Source organism: Acanthopagrus latus, chromosome 16 (genome assembly GCF_904848185.1).
Source record: "Acanthopagrus latus isolate v.2019 chromosome 16, fAcaLat1.1, whole genome shotgun sequence".
Lineage (NCBI taxonomy): Eukaryota > Metazoa > Chordata > Actinopteri > Spariformes > Sparidae > Acanthopagrus > Acanthopagrus latus.
Window position 1 is genome coordinate 6656625 of NC_051054.1, and position 20369 is coordinate 6676993.

General features: G+C 44.7%; 3 protein-coding genes across 5 annotated transcripts; 2 read left to right on the forward strand and 1 right to left on the reverse strand.

Annotated features, from left to right (window-relative positions):
• Positions 1 to 653: 653 nt before the first annotated feature.
• Positions 654 to 4483, forward strand: LOC119004823 (interferon-induced protein 44-like). The gene is made up of 8 exons (XM_037072086.1): positions 654 to 780; positions 1298 to 1792; positions 2022 to 2073; positions 2541 to 2736; positions 2840 to 2992; positions 3087 to 3258; positions 3482 to 3582; positions 3683 to 4483. The coding sequence occupies exons 2-8, from the start codon at positions 1312 to 1314 to the stop codon at positions 3929 to 3931; spliced, it is 1404 nt and encodes a 467-aa protein (XP_036927981.1). The 5' UTR covers positions 654 to 780; positions 1298 to 1311; the 3' UTR covers positions 3932 to 4483.
• A 1012-nt stretch (positions 4484 to 5495) lies between these two features.
• LOC119004824 (growth arrest and DNA damage-inducible protein GADD45 beta-like) lies at positions 5496 to 7993 on the forward strand. The gene is made up of 4 exons (XM_037072087.1): positions 5496 to 5674; positions 6333 to 6434; positions 6536 to 6752; positions 6989 to 7993. The coding sequence occupies exons 1-4, from the start codon at positions 5637 to 5639 to the stop codon at positions 7091 to 7093; spliced, it is 462 nt and encodes a 153-aa protein (XP_036927982.1). The 5' UTR covers positions 5496 to 5636; the 3' UTR covers positions 7094 to 7993.
• A 1841-nt stretch (positions 7994 to 9834) lies between these two features.
• Positions 9835 to 20075, reverse strand: gng7 (guanine nucleotide binding protein (G protein), gamma 7). Of its 3 annotated transcripts, none has more exons than XM_037072275.1 (4): positions 19939 to 20075; positions 16611 to 16713; positions 15673 to 15788; positions 9835 to 15520 (listed from the first exon to the last, which is right to left on the reverse strand). In XM_037072275.1, exons 3-4 carry the CDS (start codon positions 15751 to 15753, stop codon positions 15395 to 15397), a joined length of 207 nt encoding a protein of 68 aa, XP_036928170.1. In that variant the 5' UTR covers positions 15754 to 15788; positions 16611 to 16713; positions 19939 to 20075; the 3' UTR covers positions 9835 to 15394. The 3 variants fall into 3 exon arrangements, with proteins under 3 accessions (XP_036928170.1, XP_036928171.1, XP_036928172.1); XM_037072276.1 differs by lacking the exon at positions 19939 to 20075 and adding an exon at positions 19750 to 19906; XM_037072277.1 differs by lacking the exon at positions 19939 to 20075 and adding an exon at positions 19385 to 19612.
• Between the last annotated feature and the right edge of the window lie 294 nt (positions 20076 to 20369).

Sequence of the window (20369 nt, forward strand, 5' to 3'; positions counted from 1 at the left end):
CGGACCTTGAAGTAAATAAGTTATCCTGCTCACTAATAGCAGAAACATCTCAGCAACAAAGCCGGACATAGACATGAAACTATTATATACATACAAACAAATGTACAAGACAGAAGACATAAGTTATATAAAGTAACAATGTCAATGTAAAAGTCAGGTGGAAAGGTAAAGGGACACTTACATACATCTCTTGCCACTAGTTACTGTAGTGTTTAGATCAGTAATACAGTATTAGTTACAGTATTAAGTTGAAAAAAGATTCGATTGAGGACTATCTGCACTGAATACTGACCTACTGAGTGCACATCCTGTTCCTGAACAACGGAAAATTAACTTTTTGTTTTAACTTGATGCTTTTTCCTTATTGTCTTGACCAGGGCTTCAGTGTATATATAGATAAGTCTACCCAACATCAGTTGTTAAAGTTAAAATTAGCTTTACACTGACAACATTAAATGAAAATATTCCAATAGCATATAAATATGTGATGAGTACAAACATTTTGCATAATGAGTATGTTTACTTTTTATATTCAAAGTTCATTTTGCTGCTGGTTTTCTTTCTGTGTACCTTAAAAAAAAATCCTGAAATCATTAGACCTACCTCACATTCTGCTCACTTTCATTTTTACAGCCTATTTCACTGTAGTGGGTGTAATCTGGAACATCCTGAAGGGTTGGTCATCATAATAAAAACTACACTTTCACTTCTGTTTTTAGAGACTCGCCGGAGCTGAACCACTGCGACCAGCTACACTTAACTGAAACACTTCTACTGCAGGTGAGTTTGATAATATTCACCTTCATACTGCTAAAGTCAGATTAAAACAGAAACAGCTCAGAACTGTGAGGTTGGTCCATTATCATATGTAAATATAGATTGATTATGTGTGGGTTTTTTGCCTTCATCTAGTGGAAAATGGATTGGTTTCACTTTCTTCTCGAGGCTGAAAGCACATGGAGAGCGTTTGAAATAACATTTCACACTTCAAGTCACATGAAAATCCTTCTTGTGTTTTTGAGGAAACTATGCATCAGTGGAAATCTGTCACTTTGTGTTAAACACATTGAACGACTCGTATGCACAGCAGGCTTTATTCAAGGATGCAAGGATCTTGCCCTATCAGGGTGTTGCCTGAAGCTGTTTCAGTTCATCTGCCACGTGATCATAACATCACTGTGATTACCAAGTATACAGAATATGAAGGCTTCTTTGTCAGTCATCACTTTGATTTATTATCCTTTAAATGGAGAATAAATACAGCAGGCTCAAATATTAAAAACTGCTGCATCCTCAGGTCTTCCCTCCATCATGTCTGCCGTCACATCCAGCCTGTCTAGAGATCAGCAGAGCAAACTGCTCTCCCTCCTCGGTCATGTCAGACTCCACCTGCTCTACAAAGCCAGCGTCCACGGCTTCACCGCTGCTGCTTTCCACGGCCGCTGTGACAAACAGGGGCCCACCGTCATCGTCGCCTACAACGCTGCTGGGTTCGTCTTTGGGGCTTACACCTCCAAGGACTACACCCAGAGCGGTGCGGACGTCAATGACGAGCAGGCCTTCCTCTACAACATCCGTGCACAGGAGGACAAACCACTGAGGGTGGCAGGTATCAGTGGACAGTGTGCCTTCACAGATGTAGCCACAGGTCCGAATTATGGTGCTTTGGTGTTCCTGCATGAGGACAAACCCGCGTTCCAGTCCAACCCGGGAACAAGCTTCCACTTTCAGGGTGCAGCGCTGCACGGAGACAACTTGGTGCTGACTGAGTTTGAAGTGTATCGAGCTGAAGGTGTGTGACGATCAGCACTGACTCTTATTGAATATAGGAAGGTTATTTTATCCACACTCCTGCAGTCACCCTCTCTAGTACGTAACTGGTCCTTTTTTTTTTTTTTTAGCTCCTGATGACATGATTCACATCTGCAAGTTAACTGACAAAGAATGGCAGTTTCTTACAGTGGACTGTAGTGAACGCCATCATGTTAAATGAATCTATTTCTGTTTATTTTCACTTGCAGGTTTAGGAAGTCTCCTGCCCAAACCCTGGAGGAACATGCAGTGGACTGCTGAGTACGTACACGTGAAACTTTTAGTCCCAGAAACAGGGAAAAGGAAAACCAGGAAAAAGTTCCGTTAGGCTGTTGTTGTCTGCATTTCCATCACGTCTACAGGCACATGAAGAGTTTCTGAAGAATTAATTTTAGCATGTGATTCACTGTTGAAGTCACGAGTACCTACTATGATCCCTCTATGGTAGATTTAACAGGATAAACTGCCCTCTGGGAGCACAAAACATGGCAAAGTGCACTCTCTTCTCTAGGAATATATCATAACTTTCTGTGAAATGGTGGTTGCCAAAATAAAACATAAGTACTCAACCAAGCAAAGTCAGCACTGAAAGCCCCACCCTCAAAGTATCACTACCCCGTTCAGAGGCTTTTCACCTGCGGTGCACCGTGACAAACTGTGTTCATTATCAACAAAACTATCTGAACCCTCTTCGGTTCATGTCTTCATGATGTTTCTCTTCCCTCCAGGAAAAAGCAGCAGCTGATGAAGAAGATCCAGAACTATAAGTCTGATATTAAAACAGTTAAACAAGCCCGGGTGGTGTTGGTGGGGCGCGTCGGGGCCGGCAAGTCCAGCTTCTTCAACTCCATCAGCTCTGCGTTTCGAGGCAACATGACGTCCCAGGCCATCGCCGGCATAGCAGCCAGCAGTGTGACCACTCAGGTACCAGCACAGACCCCTACGTAGGGTAAAGGGCCCAATAAAGTTTCCCATTCATTGACTGCTTGCAAAATTTAATGAGTTACACTTCATGTCTCTTCTGTAGTTCCGCACCTACACCATCACGGCAGGGAAAGGCGGTGAAGCCCTCCCTCTGATGCTGTGTGACACAATGGGGCTGGAGGAAAAACCTGATTCTGGTTTGGACATTGAGGACTTGGTCAACATCTACAAGGGCCACGTAAAGGATCGCTACCAGGTCTTCTGCATAATTACCTAATTATCTACAGTTTCTTGTGTGACTGATTACGTGGTCCTAATGATTCCGCCTCTTGCTTCATGTTTGTCCTCAGTTCAGTCCCTCCGCTCCGATCCTGGCGGATTCTCCAGGCTACAGGCAGAAAGTGACTCTGAACGACAAGATTCACTGTGTGGTGTACGTGGTCGACGCCAGCCAGGTCTCGATCCTCACACAAAAAATGATCGACAAGTTCACTGCCATCAGAAAAAAGACCAACCAGCTGGGTGAGGAGCTAATAATGAATAATGTTATTTTAGCATTTTTAAAAATTTTTTTTTATGATATTTCGTTCTAATTTGTGACAAAAACTGAGGCCTAAAACACATGAACTGTATTTCTTTCTTGCTGTAATAACTCACTTTCCTCCTAGGGGTCAGTAAGCTTTCACTTTATCTTTCCAGCTATTTCAAATCTGCTCTTTTCTTTCTCTTCTGTTCCCTCTCGCAGGACTTCCTCAGATTCTGCTGATGACCAAAGTAGACGAGGCCTGTCCGCTGGTGGCGGAGGACTTAAAGAATGTTTATCACAGTGTTTTCATCCAGAGAAAGGTAAAATACTTCATACTGAGGTGGAAACCTTGTTCTTGTTTGTTTTTCGTAACTTCATCCATCTGCATTTCTTTCTTTCTTTCTTTTTTCTTTCTTTCAGGCCCGGGAGTTGAGCGAGTCTCTCGGCATCCCCCTGTCCTGTGTGCTGCCAGTGAAGAACTACAGCGAGGAGCTGGAGCTGGACCAGGACACTGACATACTGCTGTTTTCTGCCGTGGAGCAGATGCTGAACTACGCAGACAGCTTCTTTGAGAACCAGGTTGTTGAGGACCAAGCGGTGAATGATCAGGCGGAGCTCTACAGGTCCAGTGATCATCTCAAAGCAGACTTATCAGGACGCATCGTTTAAAAGGCAGAAACTCAAAATAATGAGTCGGTTGGTCAAATATATTCAATATGTTCGAGTGAATCCATTTATTTGTAGTTGTCTTTAATAGTCAGAAGTTTTGACATTTTCTCCATCATCAGATTGAGTAAGAACAAAGTCAGCAGCTCCAGAAGTATTAATCAGTGGACCTTGAGATATATCGGATATTCTGTAAATGCAACTTGTAAACTGGGATTTCATTTTTTTCTTCTGTACTTGTGACATCTTTTACATGTCTGTCCTTCGTGGGAGCCTCAAATTGTTTTGCTAATGTTGAATTTCAGACATCTTGAAATGTTCACAAATTAGGTATGTTTATACATTTCGCTTCTAACTGGGTTACTTTAGCCACTTCAGTTGTTGTATTTTCACTCACTATTTCTTTTTTGCCATGTTGATGCACGTTTCCACAGAATTCATCGACTTTGTCTGCACATATTTCGGATATTCTAATACAAGTATTGTGCGTCTGTACACACTGTTGTCATTATCCTGTCACAAAATGTAAATAAAAGGACAGATGTCGGATAATGACTTGTTTGGCGGTTGGTTTGTCAGCAGGATTACACGGAAACCACTGAACAGATTTCCACGAAACCTTTAGGGAGGATGGGTGTCGACCCATTAACCATTTGGTTTGGATCAGGATAAAGGGATGAAACGGAAACCTTTTTTTTTACTCTCACTTACTTTAATGTTTTTCAACATTCTCCTGAACTCCTCGGGGAATAATAGATAGATCTCGATGAAAAAAAAAAAAACACCCGTGTGTGTTTAGTTGGCTGGTATCTGTGAGGTCATAGATCCCAGAGCTTATGTACTTTTGGTGGCAGGGTCCACAACATATAAACAAACTAAAACAGGATAAAATCGTGTTGTCCTTTAAGAGCAGTTTGTTCATGCAGTTCATTCAGTCATGAAAACAAACACAGTCTCTGTATTCGGTTTGTTTAAGCATTGTCTTTCCCATATTGACATAATGCACCTTTAAATTATGGTTCAGCAGTTGTGAGTGGTTTAAAATTCAGAGTGATACAGTCATCACGCTTGATATTGGAATAACCTCAGGGTATTACAGTTTTATAAAAGCAGGAAGGTTTATGCAGCCTTCTCCTCCCCTCCATCAGCCACTAGATGTCAGTCATAATTTCATAACCTCTGGTCTCCAGTTATGAAAACTTGGGCTGTTATGAAAAGATGATGAATTGATGTTGCACAACTGCATCCGCTCCAGCACGATCAGGAAACTGTTGTTCTCAATTTGCCGATTTAAAAAAACAAAACAAAACAACAAAAAGTCATTTCCCTCCCTGTGGTTATTTGTGTACATGCATAGATCAAAAAGAAGTCAGAATGACGAAGCAGAAGTCGTGTGAAACCATCCCCTGAATGCAGCCACACAATCAAATGAAACCACCAAGTCCACATGACAAGAGGACAGACGTCGGGTTTCCCTCGCAGCCAATCGCAGCACTCGTGCAGTTTCGGTGCCGCCCCCTTCTCTCGGCTCCCGTATAAAGAGTGTCGCAACGTTGCCAACAACAAACACTCGAGCAGAGACTGAACACATACACACACACACACACACACACACACACGGTGAAGAAAGATTCAAAACACATCGCTCACCAACATTATCACCTTCTATTTCTCCTCTCTCTGGGAATAATTTCGGATTTGCAGAAACATGATTCCTGAGGAACGCTGCGGCTCCATCGAGAACAGGTGAGATTTTCATTTTCACTTCAGCTGGAGTTCTTATGAGCTTTTTTTTTTTTTTTTTTTCCTGAGACATGTGCGTGAAAATCATGCGCTGGACAGGAATGCTTGCCGTCCTTTGACCTCTTACGTTGCATGAACCGTTGAGGCTGATGAAGGGAGCTCGGATTGAAGCGCAGAGTGCAGAGATTTGCAGCAGCGCACACTAAATATGTTGTAAACATCTTAAATAGGACATATCAGATTACAACTTAAAAAGCTGCGTTTAAACATAACATCCCTGTCATGCTAATTTTAGGACTTGATTGCGCAATACTGTGCATGCACGTAGCCCACCCGGCAGGGAGGCTGCATGTGGACAGCTATATTTATTTATAGTAGGCTTGAAGTCAATATTTTATGAATAACACGAGTCGTGCATCAGGAAAGGGAGACTGTTTTTTCTTTACCATGCCTGAGAGAGAAGGCATCTTTAAGACCGAGCTGCAAAACTACCTGAAATGTTATAATGACATGTACTTTTGGTGTCTTGGAACTTTGACAATGTTTTATGCATTTGGCTGATACAGTATTGTAGAGATTAATTTGAAAACACTGCAGCAGGTGTATGACAGGACCAGTGTTCAGAACACACAAGGCTGACGGTTCTGTCTGTCCCTCTCAGGATGCAGGCTGTGGGTCTGGCTCTGGAGGAGTTGCTGGTGACGGCTCAGAAACAAGACTGCCTGACCGTTGGCATCTATGAATCAGCCAAACTTCTCAATGCGTGAGTTGCATCTACTTCAAAGTGCCCCTGGAGCAGAAAATAACTCCATCCCACACATAACTCATCCGTAACTTTTTTTTTTTCCTCCTGTCCTCCCTCAGAGACCCGGACAGCGTGGTCCTGTGCGTCCTGGCCGCTGACGACGCGGACGACGTGGCGCTGCAGATCCACTTCACCCTGCTGCAGTCCTTCTGCTGCGACAGTGGCCTCACCATCCTGCGGGTCTCGGGAGTCCGGCGGCTCCAGCAGCTGCTGGGAGCCGCGGATGCCAACAGAAACCAGGAAGAGCTCAGAGACCTCCACTGCATGCTGGTTACGGTGAGTTGACTCAGTCAGCAGAACAGCAGCTCTCTCTTATGTAACTGCGAGGCCGCAGTGGGAATGTAACCTTGCAGATTATTTCCATGCCAGGGTTGAAATGCTGCTCCACACTGTTGGCTGAAGTGATTTTACTTTGTGGAGCTTTTCAAAACAATTTCCTAGTTGCAAAACCTTCCTGCAGACAGAATTCAACCGAGGCCTGAACGTGAATTTGGTGTGTTTGATTCCCCCAGAACCCCCAGGCCGATCACTGCAGGCTACAGGAGGTGGGGACCTACTGCCAGGAGAGCCGACGCCTGGACCAGTGGGTGCCCGAGCTGGTCCTGCAGGAGCGCTGAAGGGGGCCCGGCACCCACATGCATGAACAGAAAAAAAAACAAAACAAACGGGAGCTTTCTGGGTTCAGATACTCATGAATCGTCGTTGCTCGTGCGGGGGGTCGCCTGGAGAGGACTGGACTGGACTGGACTGGGCCGAGCCGGGCCGTCCTGACTGGCGACCAGCAGGAACCAAAGGACTCAGTGACTTGAGATTAACTCGTCGGAGCGGAGACTGGTTCACGAAATCTGCTTTGTGCAAAAGACACAAAACAGAAAATCAGATTCCCACTGTCAGTAATAAAAACAACAACCAGATCCAAGCTTCTGTTTTGCGCTTCCGTTCGGGTGTGACCATCAATCAGAGGAGCGTTACACGAAACGCGCCCACACCCCAACCTGGAATACCTGTGTGATTTTCTACGGACCCCACAGGAATGCTGCAATGAAACTATGCCCAACATTCCTGCGTATTCCGCCATGGGAGAGTCCTTGGAGAGGAAGGTGTGTGTGAATGCGTGGTATGCGCGCACAATGCACGCGTCTTTCTTTAGAAAAAAAAAAAAAGACTTTGGGCGTGCGGCGGCTGTGTGCATTCTTTAAAGAAAAACATGAGCAGCCGATCCTGCGGAGGAATCGTCGCCATAGAAACGGAAATGAAAATGATGTTTGAGTTTGGGTTTATCGGCCCCCCATCCAAAAAATACACGATGATGACTTTGGGTCTGCAGAGTGAAGTGTGTCGACTGTAAATTCTCACTGTGCTGCAACAAGAAGTCACAGTTCATCGTCTCTGTGCCTTCAGGAGTGCTGCCTCTTTGATAAAATGCCACCATGAGATGTAATTTATTGACTGTGTGAGTTCATTGTGTCGCTATTTATGGTCCAATTTTTGTGCTCAATAAATTATTGTATTCATAACTCACGGGCTTGTGTTGTCAAGATGTCTGCGCTCAGATATCAAAACAAAAGCAAATGCGTGCGTAATGAAACCGGAGCTGCAGCTGAGTCACGCAACTCCAGTCAACACCTGGGTTCAAGTCATGGAAAAAAAAAAACATGTTCACGGGCCAAGGTCTTTGTCAGGAGCATTACACTTTTCTTTTGTAGTAAACAAAAGTCTATCGAGAGAGGGAGACCGGGGTGGAGACAGAAACTTCTCTGTGGTGGAATCAAACAGGCAAAACGAGCAGATGCGGACCTGCCGTCCCTGCGAGTCGAGCGGGTGGAGGCAGGAAAAAGTCTCAGGAATGATGCTCGGACGGTTTTTTCCCAAGCAATTTGCATTTTAGTTTTATTTTGTGTCACGCCAGGCAGTTAAACTTGCACATGCACGGTCCTGATATGGAGCCAAATCATTGGCAAAAAGCGTCCCAGTGGAACCCCACCCATGACGCTCTATCTCCACATGATCAGGTGTTTCTGTCCTCCCGCTGTGCGCTCCTTTCACTCTGTTTTCGCTCCACACTCCACCCTCCGCTCTCACATGTCTGTGCTGGGCTCAGGCTGCACAGCAGAAAGAGTGGGAACATTCAGGCACATGGACCTCCCATTTGTTTACCACTGGCTGGACAGGGGCGTGGCAGAAGAGGGGGGACGCACCTGTGATTGGCTGCGCTTCATCCACCCTCGGTGTGATTGGCCTGGAGAGAGTTGGTTTGAAACTTGGAGGAAACTCGTGACTGTTGAGTCAGTCTGCTGCAAAGGGCAGACAGACAGCCCGAGACAGAGGGCCTGCAACAATGGCATTCCTGTCGAATTATCTAAAATGGGAGGTTTAAACTAGCCGTGATCTTTTGTTTACTCTCTCTGCATGTTCCCATCTTTGTACTGCACACCCTGTACCTATTAGAACACAGAGCATGTGTGTCCATGTGCATTGTGCACCTCCACAAAAAAAGAAAAACACCTCCTACTCAAGACTGCGTAAACAGGAGAATAAAAACACAGATTAATCATTAGCAAGAATGAGAGACATGTTGAAAGAAGCTCTTGTTGTCTTATCGGAGTTAATGTGAGTTATTGTAGTGTAACGAGCATGATTTCAACTTTCAAGTCCTAATTAAGAGCCAGAAACTCGGCTTTTTCTCCATTATATTCAATCTGGCCTTAGCTAATGTGGTTTGAAAGACCGAAAAAGCCTAAAATAATAAATATCATGAGTGAATTAAGTTAAAAATTATTAGTGGCAAGTTAAATTAATAAATACATTAATACAAAGGTAAATAAAACAAAAATGTCAATTTATGTCAAATTCTATAATTCAGTTAATGCACCATTTATTTTAAATGTTGTTATTGGTGTATTTAATCCCATATCAAGTTTTATTTATTTATTTTTAAAAAATATATTTATTTATTTTGTCATCATCAGTCCTCCATAATGTGTAAGTTCCAGATCTATGTATGGATGCCTCGCATGAATCAATGCCATCATTATGAGACACAAATTTAAAGGATATGGTGTAAATGCCAGATGTTTTGCAAACCTTTACCATGCAAATGAGGAGTAAACACAAAGCAAAGGGAAGGCTGAGGGGATGCTGTTGCAGGTGTTTGGCCATAAACCAAAGTATTACATGGATTTTGACCAGATGATCACACCACAGGTAATGTTAAAAGTTCACTGATTGGTTACGTTTGTGGTCAGAGTTGGCAACCTCACGGTAGAGGTGAGGTTGGTGGGATTTGTCATCTGGGAACCATGAATGTCTGCAGAAAAAAAACTCCAGTATTTCCAGTAGAACATATAACACAATAACATTTGTTATTATATCATCTTTTTATTAATGTTATCTACTTCTCAATATCATCTTTTTAACAGCAATATCCACAAAATATTAACAGTGTGCAAGAAAACATGAGTTATGGCACATCAGAGAACAGTTACAAAAAATAGATATATTTTCTTCATAATCAATCAAGGCAAAAAGATACATATACTGTATGCATACACAGGAGATCAGAACACAAAAAGATGAGTCTCAGGAAGGGCTCAGAGCTGATTCAGCGATGCGTGATTTCAGAGGTCAGCCGGTGAGGAGCCTCAACTCTCCCCACCTGACCTGAAATCCATTTCACCGGGCTCGCTTTGCGTCACAACACCAGTGGATTTCCATCTCGAGCCGTGTGTTCTGCTTTAACACTGTTCATTCTGTTGATCTGATCACCCCCAAAGACCAGCATTAACACAATATACGCCACTATAAGGCAAACTAATGACCGGCCAATCAAACTGTCAGTCGAACAGGCAATTCAGGCCGACTGTCTCTGATTGTACGCCCAACCAGCTATGGAATGATTGGAAAAAATAAAACAATGATGATAAAAAATAGTGTCTGTCAGACAACTCTAGGACAACATCAGTGTGTGTGTGTATGTGTGTGTTGATATGTATGCATGCTGGCAAATCTTTTGCAGTTGTAACTCTCTTTGACGGAAGCTGCATCTTGCAAAGGAATTACAAGCAACTGCTTTCCTTTTCTATAAAGTAGCTATTTCCTACAACGGTTCAGAGAAAGGTCGGAGAGAGAAGGTAGTTCCTGGATTAGTAACACCGAGTTATTTCCTGCCTGTCACTGCAGGTTGCACTCTGACCATCGCTTCAAATAGCTCTGCGGATGAGACACAGGAATTCAATCAACTTAAAGGAATAGTTTGGATTTTTTTTCTGCTTAGCTTAGCATTAAGACTAGAAACATGGGGAGACAGCTAGCCTAGCTCTGTGAAGACAGCTCAAGTGGAACTGGGACTTCTTGGATGTACTTAAAGGGTTTTATTTCAATGGCAGCTTTCTCTGTTCATGAAGCGATCAGCATTAACCTTTTTTTTTAAAATCACTACGGTTTCAGATCCTTGCAGCTAATGCTGCATTGAATGCTGATTCATCTCTGACGGTGAAGAGAGAACCTCAGGTGAACTTGCTTCATGTTTTCAACATACAGCACTTAGTTGCAGAAGCCATTGGAACAGAGGCTAGGCTGGGCTAACCAAATCTGGCAACTTGCACCTCTAAAGCCAGCTAATTAATTGTTTAATCTGTAGAAGAACCAAAGTGTGGTCTGTACAGAGGGGTTATAAATGGGACTATTTCTTCGCCTGGTGGAGGGATTTCATCGAGCCTCTACCGCTTGCCAGGCAACTTCATAATGATGACATGACTCCAATGAGAATTAGCTGTTTCCCTGTTATGAGTGTTGAAGCTAAGCTAAGCTAACCCGCTGCTGGCTTTAGCTTCATACTAAAGAAGCAGATATAAGAACGGTTATCGATCCTTCTCATTTAACACTCTCTATTTCCCAAAATGTCAAACTATTCTTTTTGGTCTCCGAGGCTTAAATGTGTGGTGGAAATAAAAAAAAAAAACTGCTCAAACAATGTGGCTGAGTCAGACGCGGAGCAGAAAAAGAAAATGTTTGCAGGAAGAGGATTTGTCATCCCTGTGACTGTTTCGGGGGGCTACGATTGGTCATCGCATCAGAAAATAGCTTCCCACGCTTCAGCTGAACAACTTGAGCTTGTGACAGAATCCTTTTCCACTGCTCTGACCTCGGCCTGATGACATGAGAGCGAGCGGAGGCCATACGTGCTGCTCTGACTCACACGGCGTCACATGACCTCTCCTCCAGTCAGACTCACCCTGACCTGGAATTGCGGGACTTCAGTACAGTAACATTACTATGTGACACTCTGCACAAGCGCTGGAGGCACTGTGTGTTCATACACACTGCCTCTGACATATACACACTCACTCACTCACACACACACACTCACACAAATGCGTGCACCTCTATTTTCTCTCCTCTGCCCACTGCTCTGCCGAATCATCCTTTTTAGCTACCAAACACGAGCAACCCCCACACACATGCACACACACACACACACACACGCCCTCAGCCCTCTCCGTGGCCGTCCTCCAGCTCCGGCTCGCTCTGTGCTTAGAAAAAACGGCCGGCTCTCTTGCTGTTTGGAACAAAAGGCAAATGAGTGATGAAGCCGGGCTTTGTATCGGGAACCGTCGCCTACGTCGAACAAGCAGCGATGTTAATTAGCAATCTGACCCTGATTTGAATTGTTAATTAGTCATTTCTTTTTTATGTAAGAAATTGTTTTTCACATTTTAGGAGATGCGCTCACTCGCTCTCTCGCCGTGAAAAAGTGGATTTCTCCCTCACGTTGAAGCTAAAGGCAGCAGTCGGTTAGCTTAGCTTAGCATAAAGACTGTAAACGGGGGAAACATTTGAATATTTAGCCCTGCTCTGTCTAAACTTGACCAAAACATGTGTCTACCAATAGTTTCACTCAAATGGCTGCAAACACTGGTTGGTGTTAATGTGGCGAACTAGCAAAGGGGAACATGTAATTCAATGTAGTGAAAATGCTACGAAAACCTATCTATTGGAGGTTAAGACATCTTTTTTAAGTTAACCCAAACTGCGATGATTCCTCAACCTAATCAAACGGCGACCATAGGATGGCGGTCTGGTATGTGTGTTGCTTCTATGCTGCAACTTTCATGTCGCATTGGTAGCGATTATATATGTCGTTTAGAGAGACACTGACAATCTGCGTATTCAGTTGTTGGGGTGTTTTAGCCGTTTCCAGTCCAGTTTTTGTTGGCTGGCTGCAGACAGATTTAGGGTACGGACACAAGTGCAAGTTGTCCCAAGCGGACTGTCTGCTTTTCAAACGGTGTGCACGCTCAAGACAAAAAACTCCCCGACTCCCAGAAGTCACAGGTGGCTCTTATTGACCTAGTGATTAAGAGAAAAGAAAGAGTAGTGGGTTCAGCTCCCCAACAGTCCATCAGCAGCAGTAATCTCTGTCCAAATGGCTCCACCCTGCTCTGTCACTGTATGTCTCTCCTCACAAAAAAGCCTCAACTACATGCTCACATGTAAATATGCAACAAAGCACCTTCCTTTCAGCAGCAACCGCCAAAAGCAGCTCTCAATGCCGAGCCACACCACTCCTCGATCGAACCTTAAAGAAACAACTGCAAGAGCGAAGGGGGTGTGTGCGTTATGTGTGCGTTGTCCTCGCTGCCTGTCGACCACCGAAACCAACGGAAAACTTGCGGTCTGCTCCGGTGTTAAAGGAGAGATCAGGAGGTTGGTTTTTCACCACCGAAATGAGGTCCGATGTTGATTCATCCTCTAGCAGGATATGATCCAAAACCTAACCGGGCTTTTTGTGTCTATCTGGCGTTACTCTAATATCCTCATCAGGCGTTCTGTATGTGTATCTGTGGTTCAAACCATCCTCCACTATCTCAGGCCTCCTAGACCTGAATGACGAAAAAAAAGAAAAAGAAAAGAAAAATGATAGTAAATGAAGACAGACATGATCCTGACTGACAGAACAGAATAAGTAGTACTAAAAAAATCCAACATCCACAGAGAGGGGGATTCTGTGTTTTAGATTTTGTATCTTACAAACACTGTACAGGGTAATACTCAACTGACCAGGTTCCATGGACTCCATAGAAAGAAGAAACTCAGAAAATAAACCCAAAACAGCTACTCTTCAACTTATCACTTCTGCACATGTCTGAAAGAAAGTTTATACACTTTAGTTTGTTTCTCTTGACTTCACTGTTTTTTTTTTGTTTGTTTTTTTTCTCATCATGTCGTCTTCAGTTTTTACAATCAAGTTTGGTTTGTCAGAGAGGAGGAGGAGGAGCATTGCGGAGGAGAGGTGGAAAAACCGAGGGGGGTGGGGAGAGGGACGCTTGCTGGCTCTGGTCCAGTCCCCGACCAGTTTTTTTGAGCTCACGTTAAAGCGAGCTCTTCTCACTGGAGAGACTTTAAAGACTGGTAAAGCCAGGTCGTATTTATGATAATCTGATTTAAACCGAAAGTGTATCCTTCTTCTCGACTGCAGAGGCAAACAAAACAAACGCCTCCGTCTTTCTCTTCACTTCACTTCCGATTCAGGAGAAGGCGGGAAAAAGGGCGCTTCACTTTTAAACTTTTTGTTTTTCTCCTCCAGCCTTGAGGTCCTCGCAGACTGATTCTCAGTCTGTCTGCGACCTCGCCCTCTCTCAGGGTAAAGCACAGGGAGGCTTGATGTACAGTAGAAACCTTTGTTTAAGATCCTAGCAGGTATCTGGTTAGGTGTAACCCCCTGGAACACAACCAGGGCCCCCCTGTCATTTCATTAGCATTTAATGCCAGACAGGAAGAGAAACCTGATGGGCCAGGGGCGACACCTGCATCAAAACTAAACATTGGAAGAAAAAAAAAAGTACAGTTTTATCTTTTAAGTAAGTAATGCTTCAACAAAATATCAAAACATACATTGAGTTCACAAACAGGTATCTCTTAAGAAAAATGCAGTAAACGTCCAGGGTTAATAGCTTGAGTTCTGTGTAGAGCAGTTCACTACGTTACCCTCATAGGTGCAGATCTGACGTCAGCCCAGACATCGATTTTTAAACCAGCGGCAGCCGCGGTGAAGCTGCCGTGGAATCGGTGACGGCAGATCGGCATCTAGAGACGACTTTCTGTACATGTTGGCACAGCTGGAGGTTTGGCCAAAGGCTGCAGACGGCCATAGTGAGGCCACAGGCAGAGAAGGTCTGTTCGTACAGGTTCTGGGTGGGAACATGCTATAGCCCGAGAAAGGCAAAGGCTTCAGCCGCTCGCTCCAAAACGACCTGCCATGATTTTAGCACTGGCAGGCCTGAGGGCAAAGCTCCCAGACCTTTTTTTTTTTTTTTTTAACAGCCTTTCAAAAATAAAAAGCATTTTACTGAGCTTTTAACGGGACACCAGCTCGTGTTTGGCACGACTGGCAGGAGCGCCTACCATCCTTTTTATCTGTTGCCCACATGCATCCTCCCACTCCTTGCCTATGGCACTGCTGTCCATCCTTCACCCAGCCCCCTTACTTCATGACAAAAGAAGGAGAGAAAATCCCAGTTTCCTACCGATTATTAATGTCCAAATCCCTTTTTTTTGTTGTTGTTTTTCAAGTTAAACTGACACTTGTAATTAATTTACCAGCATACATGAATATTACCAAAGCACCTTGGATCATACTCAGTGATATACTGATCTCAGCCACTGTGAGCACAAGAAAACCTGCCCCCTAGCTGTGGCTCAGGGGTATGGCGCTTTTCCAGAGTGGCTATTTTTGGGAGTGTGTCTTTGTGTTGGTGTTGCACTCGATGGGCTGCATCAAGTGTGTGTGTGTGTTTGCATGTCTCAGGAAGGATCAGCTGAAGTATTGAGCTTGAGAGAGTGTGTGTGTGTGTGCATGTGTGTTTATGTATGTGCGTGTATGTGCGTGTGTGTGTGAGGGCAGGAGGAATGTAGTGCGGCTATAGGATGATGCAGGGTTTCTTGTCCTTGAAAGGGTTTTCGGAGGTGGGAACCCCGACCAGCAGAGGGTCGCTACGAGCGTGCTGCTCACAGTAGCTCATCAGGTCCGCTGCTGCTTTAGACACCTAGAGGGGGGAGGGAGGGGGGAGACAAGAGGAAAGTGGAAAAAGGAGGAAACAAGAGGAGAAAAAAGACACGGGGGGACAAAGAGAAAGGTATCAGGAGATGATAATCATGCTCACACGTACAGGGACGCGGCAGTGAAGCGCCGTCCCACCTTGATGCGTTCAATCCCTGCCTCGATCCTCAGCTGTTCCACCAGTTTCCTGGCCTGGGCGATATTATTAGTGGTAGACATACTGATCCATCAGACTGCACCAACACAGGAGAAAACTGAATGAGAGAGAGGGAGAGAGAGAGAGAGAAAGAAAATGTTTACAGTGCCAGACAATGATGGATGATTTCATTAAATATGCACAGGGAGAGGAAGGGCTGGGCGACTCCTCGGCACTAAAAATATACTTGGGAGCAAAGTTTTGCGTGTTTGTGTGCAAGCAGGACCAGTTTCAGCAGATCATCCAGGTGACTGACATGCAGGTGAGATGTGAGGTCTGGCTTGCATGTAAAATACTTAGATTATGTACTAAATACAGTATTTTAAAAAAGATAGCATAAAAGAAACATTTGCTCAGGTCGGTCAAAGTTCACAGTATTTTCATTACAGAAGGAAATATTGCAAATAATGTGTAATATTCATTTATTGTTTTCATATGTTATTTCAAACGCAACAATTTTTTTTTAATGATCCGACACGATAAATATATACTCTAACAACGGCCATTTTCTGCATAATGTTTTATTTTAGCTACTTTATGAATGATGACACTTATACTTACGTAAGTGTTTATTTGAAATGCTACACTGGTTTGTGAGCTGTGTCACCTTTAACCTTATCAATAGTTTCTATCAGGTGACGTTTGGCCTAAGCTGTAGAGTTACAGCACCACTATGAGGCGACCACATGATGGTGCAACACTATCGACGAGCAGCTTCACGGTCACACTACGTTCAGGATTCAGCAAAACTACGGATGGAGCCGTTTCAAAAGCAGCTTCAACAACATGATGTATGTTTATCGTCCGTGTTAAATGTTCTCCAAGCTTTTTAATATGTTGTAGTCAGACACAAAGACACACAGAGACAAAAGAGCGTTACCTGGCGGCACAATCGTGACTGGCTGGCGAGGACGGTCTGAGCGGTGCGGCGAACAGTTGCCAAGTCAGGAGCAGGTCAGAGCTGAACTCACATTGGCTTGTCTCTGTGGAGAAGGAGAGCAGGTGAGACGGCTGCTTAGGAAAAGATGACAGGCCGACAAACATGTTGAACAATTCAAGATATCGCTGCAGTTTTGTTAACTTAATATGGGGGATTTTTTTTGTTGTTTTAGTACTGAGAGTGAATGTTGTTATTTAATCCCAAAGTATGATCTTATCCTAAACTTAACCAGGTAGTTTTGGTTCCTAATCCTAACTGAGTGCTGTAGTTACTTTGAAAGTGTAACCCGATATGTATATTACATTTATTACTACCCTGGAAATCTTCATGTGCACATCTGACAATAGAGAGTTAGGTAGAGAGCCATAGTTTCAAGCTGAAGCCAGATCCTCCACACTGGACCTTTATCACAGGCAATTTTGAGAGTGGATAACTGCTGAGTTGACATCAAACCAACTCACGTCGACAGACATTTCAAGATAAGAACGTGTCATCATCACAATATTTGTCACCACAACTTCCCAACGCACCACTGAAGCCACCTTACTGACCCGATGTAGAACCCAAGGAGCTGTCGAGTCCAAAACTCACTTAAAAAAGCCTCAAGTTTATTTTGTTTACATGTCTGTTAGTACAGCGTAGAAGTTTCCCCACCGGTAAGTACGATCAAAACACACCTCGCTCCCCACGTTCATCACCCGGAGTGTGTCTCTCACTCTGTCTTCTGTCTGTCGCCCTCTCTCTCTCTCTCTCTCTCTCTCTCTCTCTCTCTCTCTCTCTCTCCCTCCCGGGCAGAGAGTCCTGCTTTAATTACTCCGACAGTGGAGTAGCTCAGAGATTCATGTCTGTAATTAGGGCTTTTGTGTGTGTGTGTGTGAGTGTGTGTGTGTGTGTGTGTGTGAGTGTGTGAGTGTGTGTGAGAGAGAGAGAGAGAGAGGGAGGGAGGGAGGGAGGGGGGAGTGAAGAGACACCTGATGAAAGTCTCTCCTTCTGTCTTTGCACCTTATACTTGTGACACATTAACTGAACGCGCTCCAACTCGACCCCTAATTCTGAATCCTGATCCTAATCTTAACCCTGAGTCAAAATCCTAACTCCAACCAGACCTTTGGAAACAAAACTGAGCCACTTGTCAGGGTGATTTACAATTTTTATGTTCCAGAGGCCACATTTCTACAATTGTATCATACTAACTTCACGCCACATGTTTGTGACCGTGACCTTCACATCAGGAGGTGGAGGAGTTAAGCGGGAAAGCCGAATTCGTTTCAACATTTGTAAGTGACACACCGCTGGATATTTTCTAAGGAGACATTGGGAAATCTCTAACCATGTTTGTAGTGACCAAAGCTTTTTTTTTGTACAGTTCGGTTTTGTTTTTGTACCTAACCCTTACCAGAGTATAAGCAAATCACTGAAAGTTAAACATAAAGTCTCCACATAAAAAAAAAAGTAAAGTTTCAACATCAGCTGCTGTTAATAGTCAAAAAAAGGCATCTGCATTGGAAATGATTCAAACAGTGATCTAACCTCTACATGCCTGACCTGAATGTTACCCTAAACATCACCTAAACACACGTTTTAACACTGAAACATGACGGTTCACCATCTGAGGAGCTGCTCTTCATCCCTAAATAGAAGGTGTCAGTCATGTGTCAGTGTGTGAGCAGATGTATGTGTGTGTTTACTACAAGCGTACACACCTGCAGACACACTTTTCCATCTCAACATACATTCCTCTCATTATCTGTCAGGAGTGTCCCTGAATCACCTCACACACAGCATCAGTGCCAACACAAGACTGTATATGAACAACAACAAAAAAGGAGTCAGTGCTCTTATTTTGTCGTCAAACCCCCCAAAATAGGATCTGCTTCCTCTAAAAATAACAACTCATTCTAACAAGACAATCTTCCAGAGAGAATACAGCTGTTGTTTTCTGAACAAGTGAGCTGTGAAACCAAATCTAAAAGGTGTTTACGCGCATATTCTACTCATATGAAGGTGTCACCTGCAGGGACAGCATCCATAAATCACTTCTCCCCACACACACACACACACACACACACACACACACACACACACACACACACACACACACACACACACACACACACACTTAACTCATCATAAACCCACTGCTTTCATTTCTCCAGCCTGTTGATTTTTCAAACTTTCTGCTGTGGCGCATTCCGCGCTGTCAGAAGGAAGCTGTACCCTTAAAAAGAAAAAAAAGGAAAGAAAGGAAGAAAAAAAAAAGAGAAAAGCAGCACAAACATGAATTCCTGCCCCTCCACGGCCAAATCTCTCCTCTCCTACGCCCCCAGATTGAAAACACTTTCTCGCAAAGCCGATGCACAGAGGCAGAAAAAAACCCAACACAAGCAGCTCGTTTGTCTCGGCCTGGACCAGAAAAAAACATCACCAGAGCCGGACAGGGCCCGGCCAGCCGAGCCAGCCGAGCCAGCTGAGCCCACAGCCGCTCTCAAGACGCGCAAAAATGCATCATTCCTTATTGATCCTAGCTGCTCCCGAGCGCCGATCGGGGCCTGCGGTTCGGAGCCATGTCCTCCGCTATAGGCCCCTCGCTCGCTGCTCCACCGTGTGAAAACACAATGCGGGCATTTTGATGGATAGAACAGCATGTCCTCTCTCTCCCATGGCTATCTACACTCCACACACACACACACACGGGCGCGCACATACATACGCACAGGCGCGCAGGCACAGGCAGACCCTGTGCACATTATCAAAGCCAGAGATATTTTTCCCAAGTGGAGACCAGACTAGACCGCTTCAGGTCTGCAAAACAGGCCCCTGATTGTTAGCCGTGGGAGCAGGGTGGTGACATGTTTGGAGGGAGGCAGGCTCCAGCAGCCAGTACGAACCCATCCAGCGACAATGGGCACGAGACCGGAGCGCATGCCTTTATGTTCCGCTATTATGCAAATTGATCGGCACACGGCCTACATCAGCACATAAAATCCAGAGAGGGTTTCTTTCTTTCTTTCTTTCTTTTTGGATACAGTGGCTTGCGCGTCCTCAAGTCCAGCCGAGCTGTAGGAAATCTTCCACTGACCCTGTCCCCAGTCCTCCCCACCCTCTCTGCCGGCAAAGGGCTGGGGAAAACCGGATTCGTGACACTGATGAAGCCCCTCTCCGCTGCAGCCGCCCTCGGTGGCGAGAAGCCGGGGTTGCAGAGGCGCACAGACGCGTTACAATTATCATACACAGGGAGAAAAAAATACCCGAATATCTCCAAACTCACCTCCGAATGCGCTGTATTGGTGATTTAAAGGGCCAGATCCGCTGGTTTCTCACCCTCTCTGCTCGCTCACTCCCCGTCTTCACCGAGCCAAACGCCTCCCCCTCCGTTGCCAGTGTCTGTCCACTCCTCTATACCCCCCCTCCCTCCTTCCCTCCCTCCCTCCATTCCCTTCCCTTCGCTTCCTCCCTTCCCTTCCTTTCCTCCCTCTCTCCTTCTCCCTCCCTCCCTTTCTCCCTCCATCCGATCCGGTGACAGCACCTTTCGCACAGGGGCTCCAAAACAAACACTCTCGGATGTTCGCACGCTCAGATCGCACGAATTCATCCAAGAGTCCGGATGGAAATAAGATCCAGATCTGTCTCATTACAGAAAGAATTTGCTGATTTGTTGGGGACCAGTGAGGTCTCGTTAACACGCTCCTTAGATTTAGA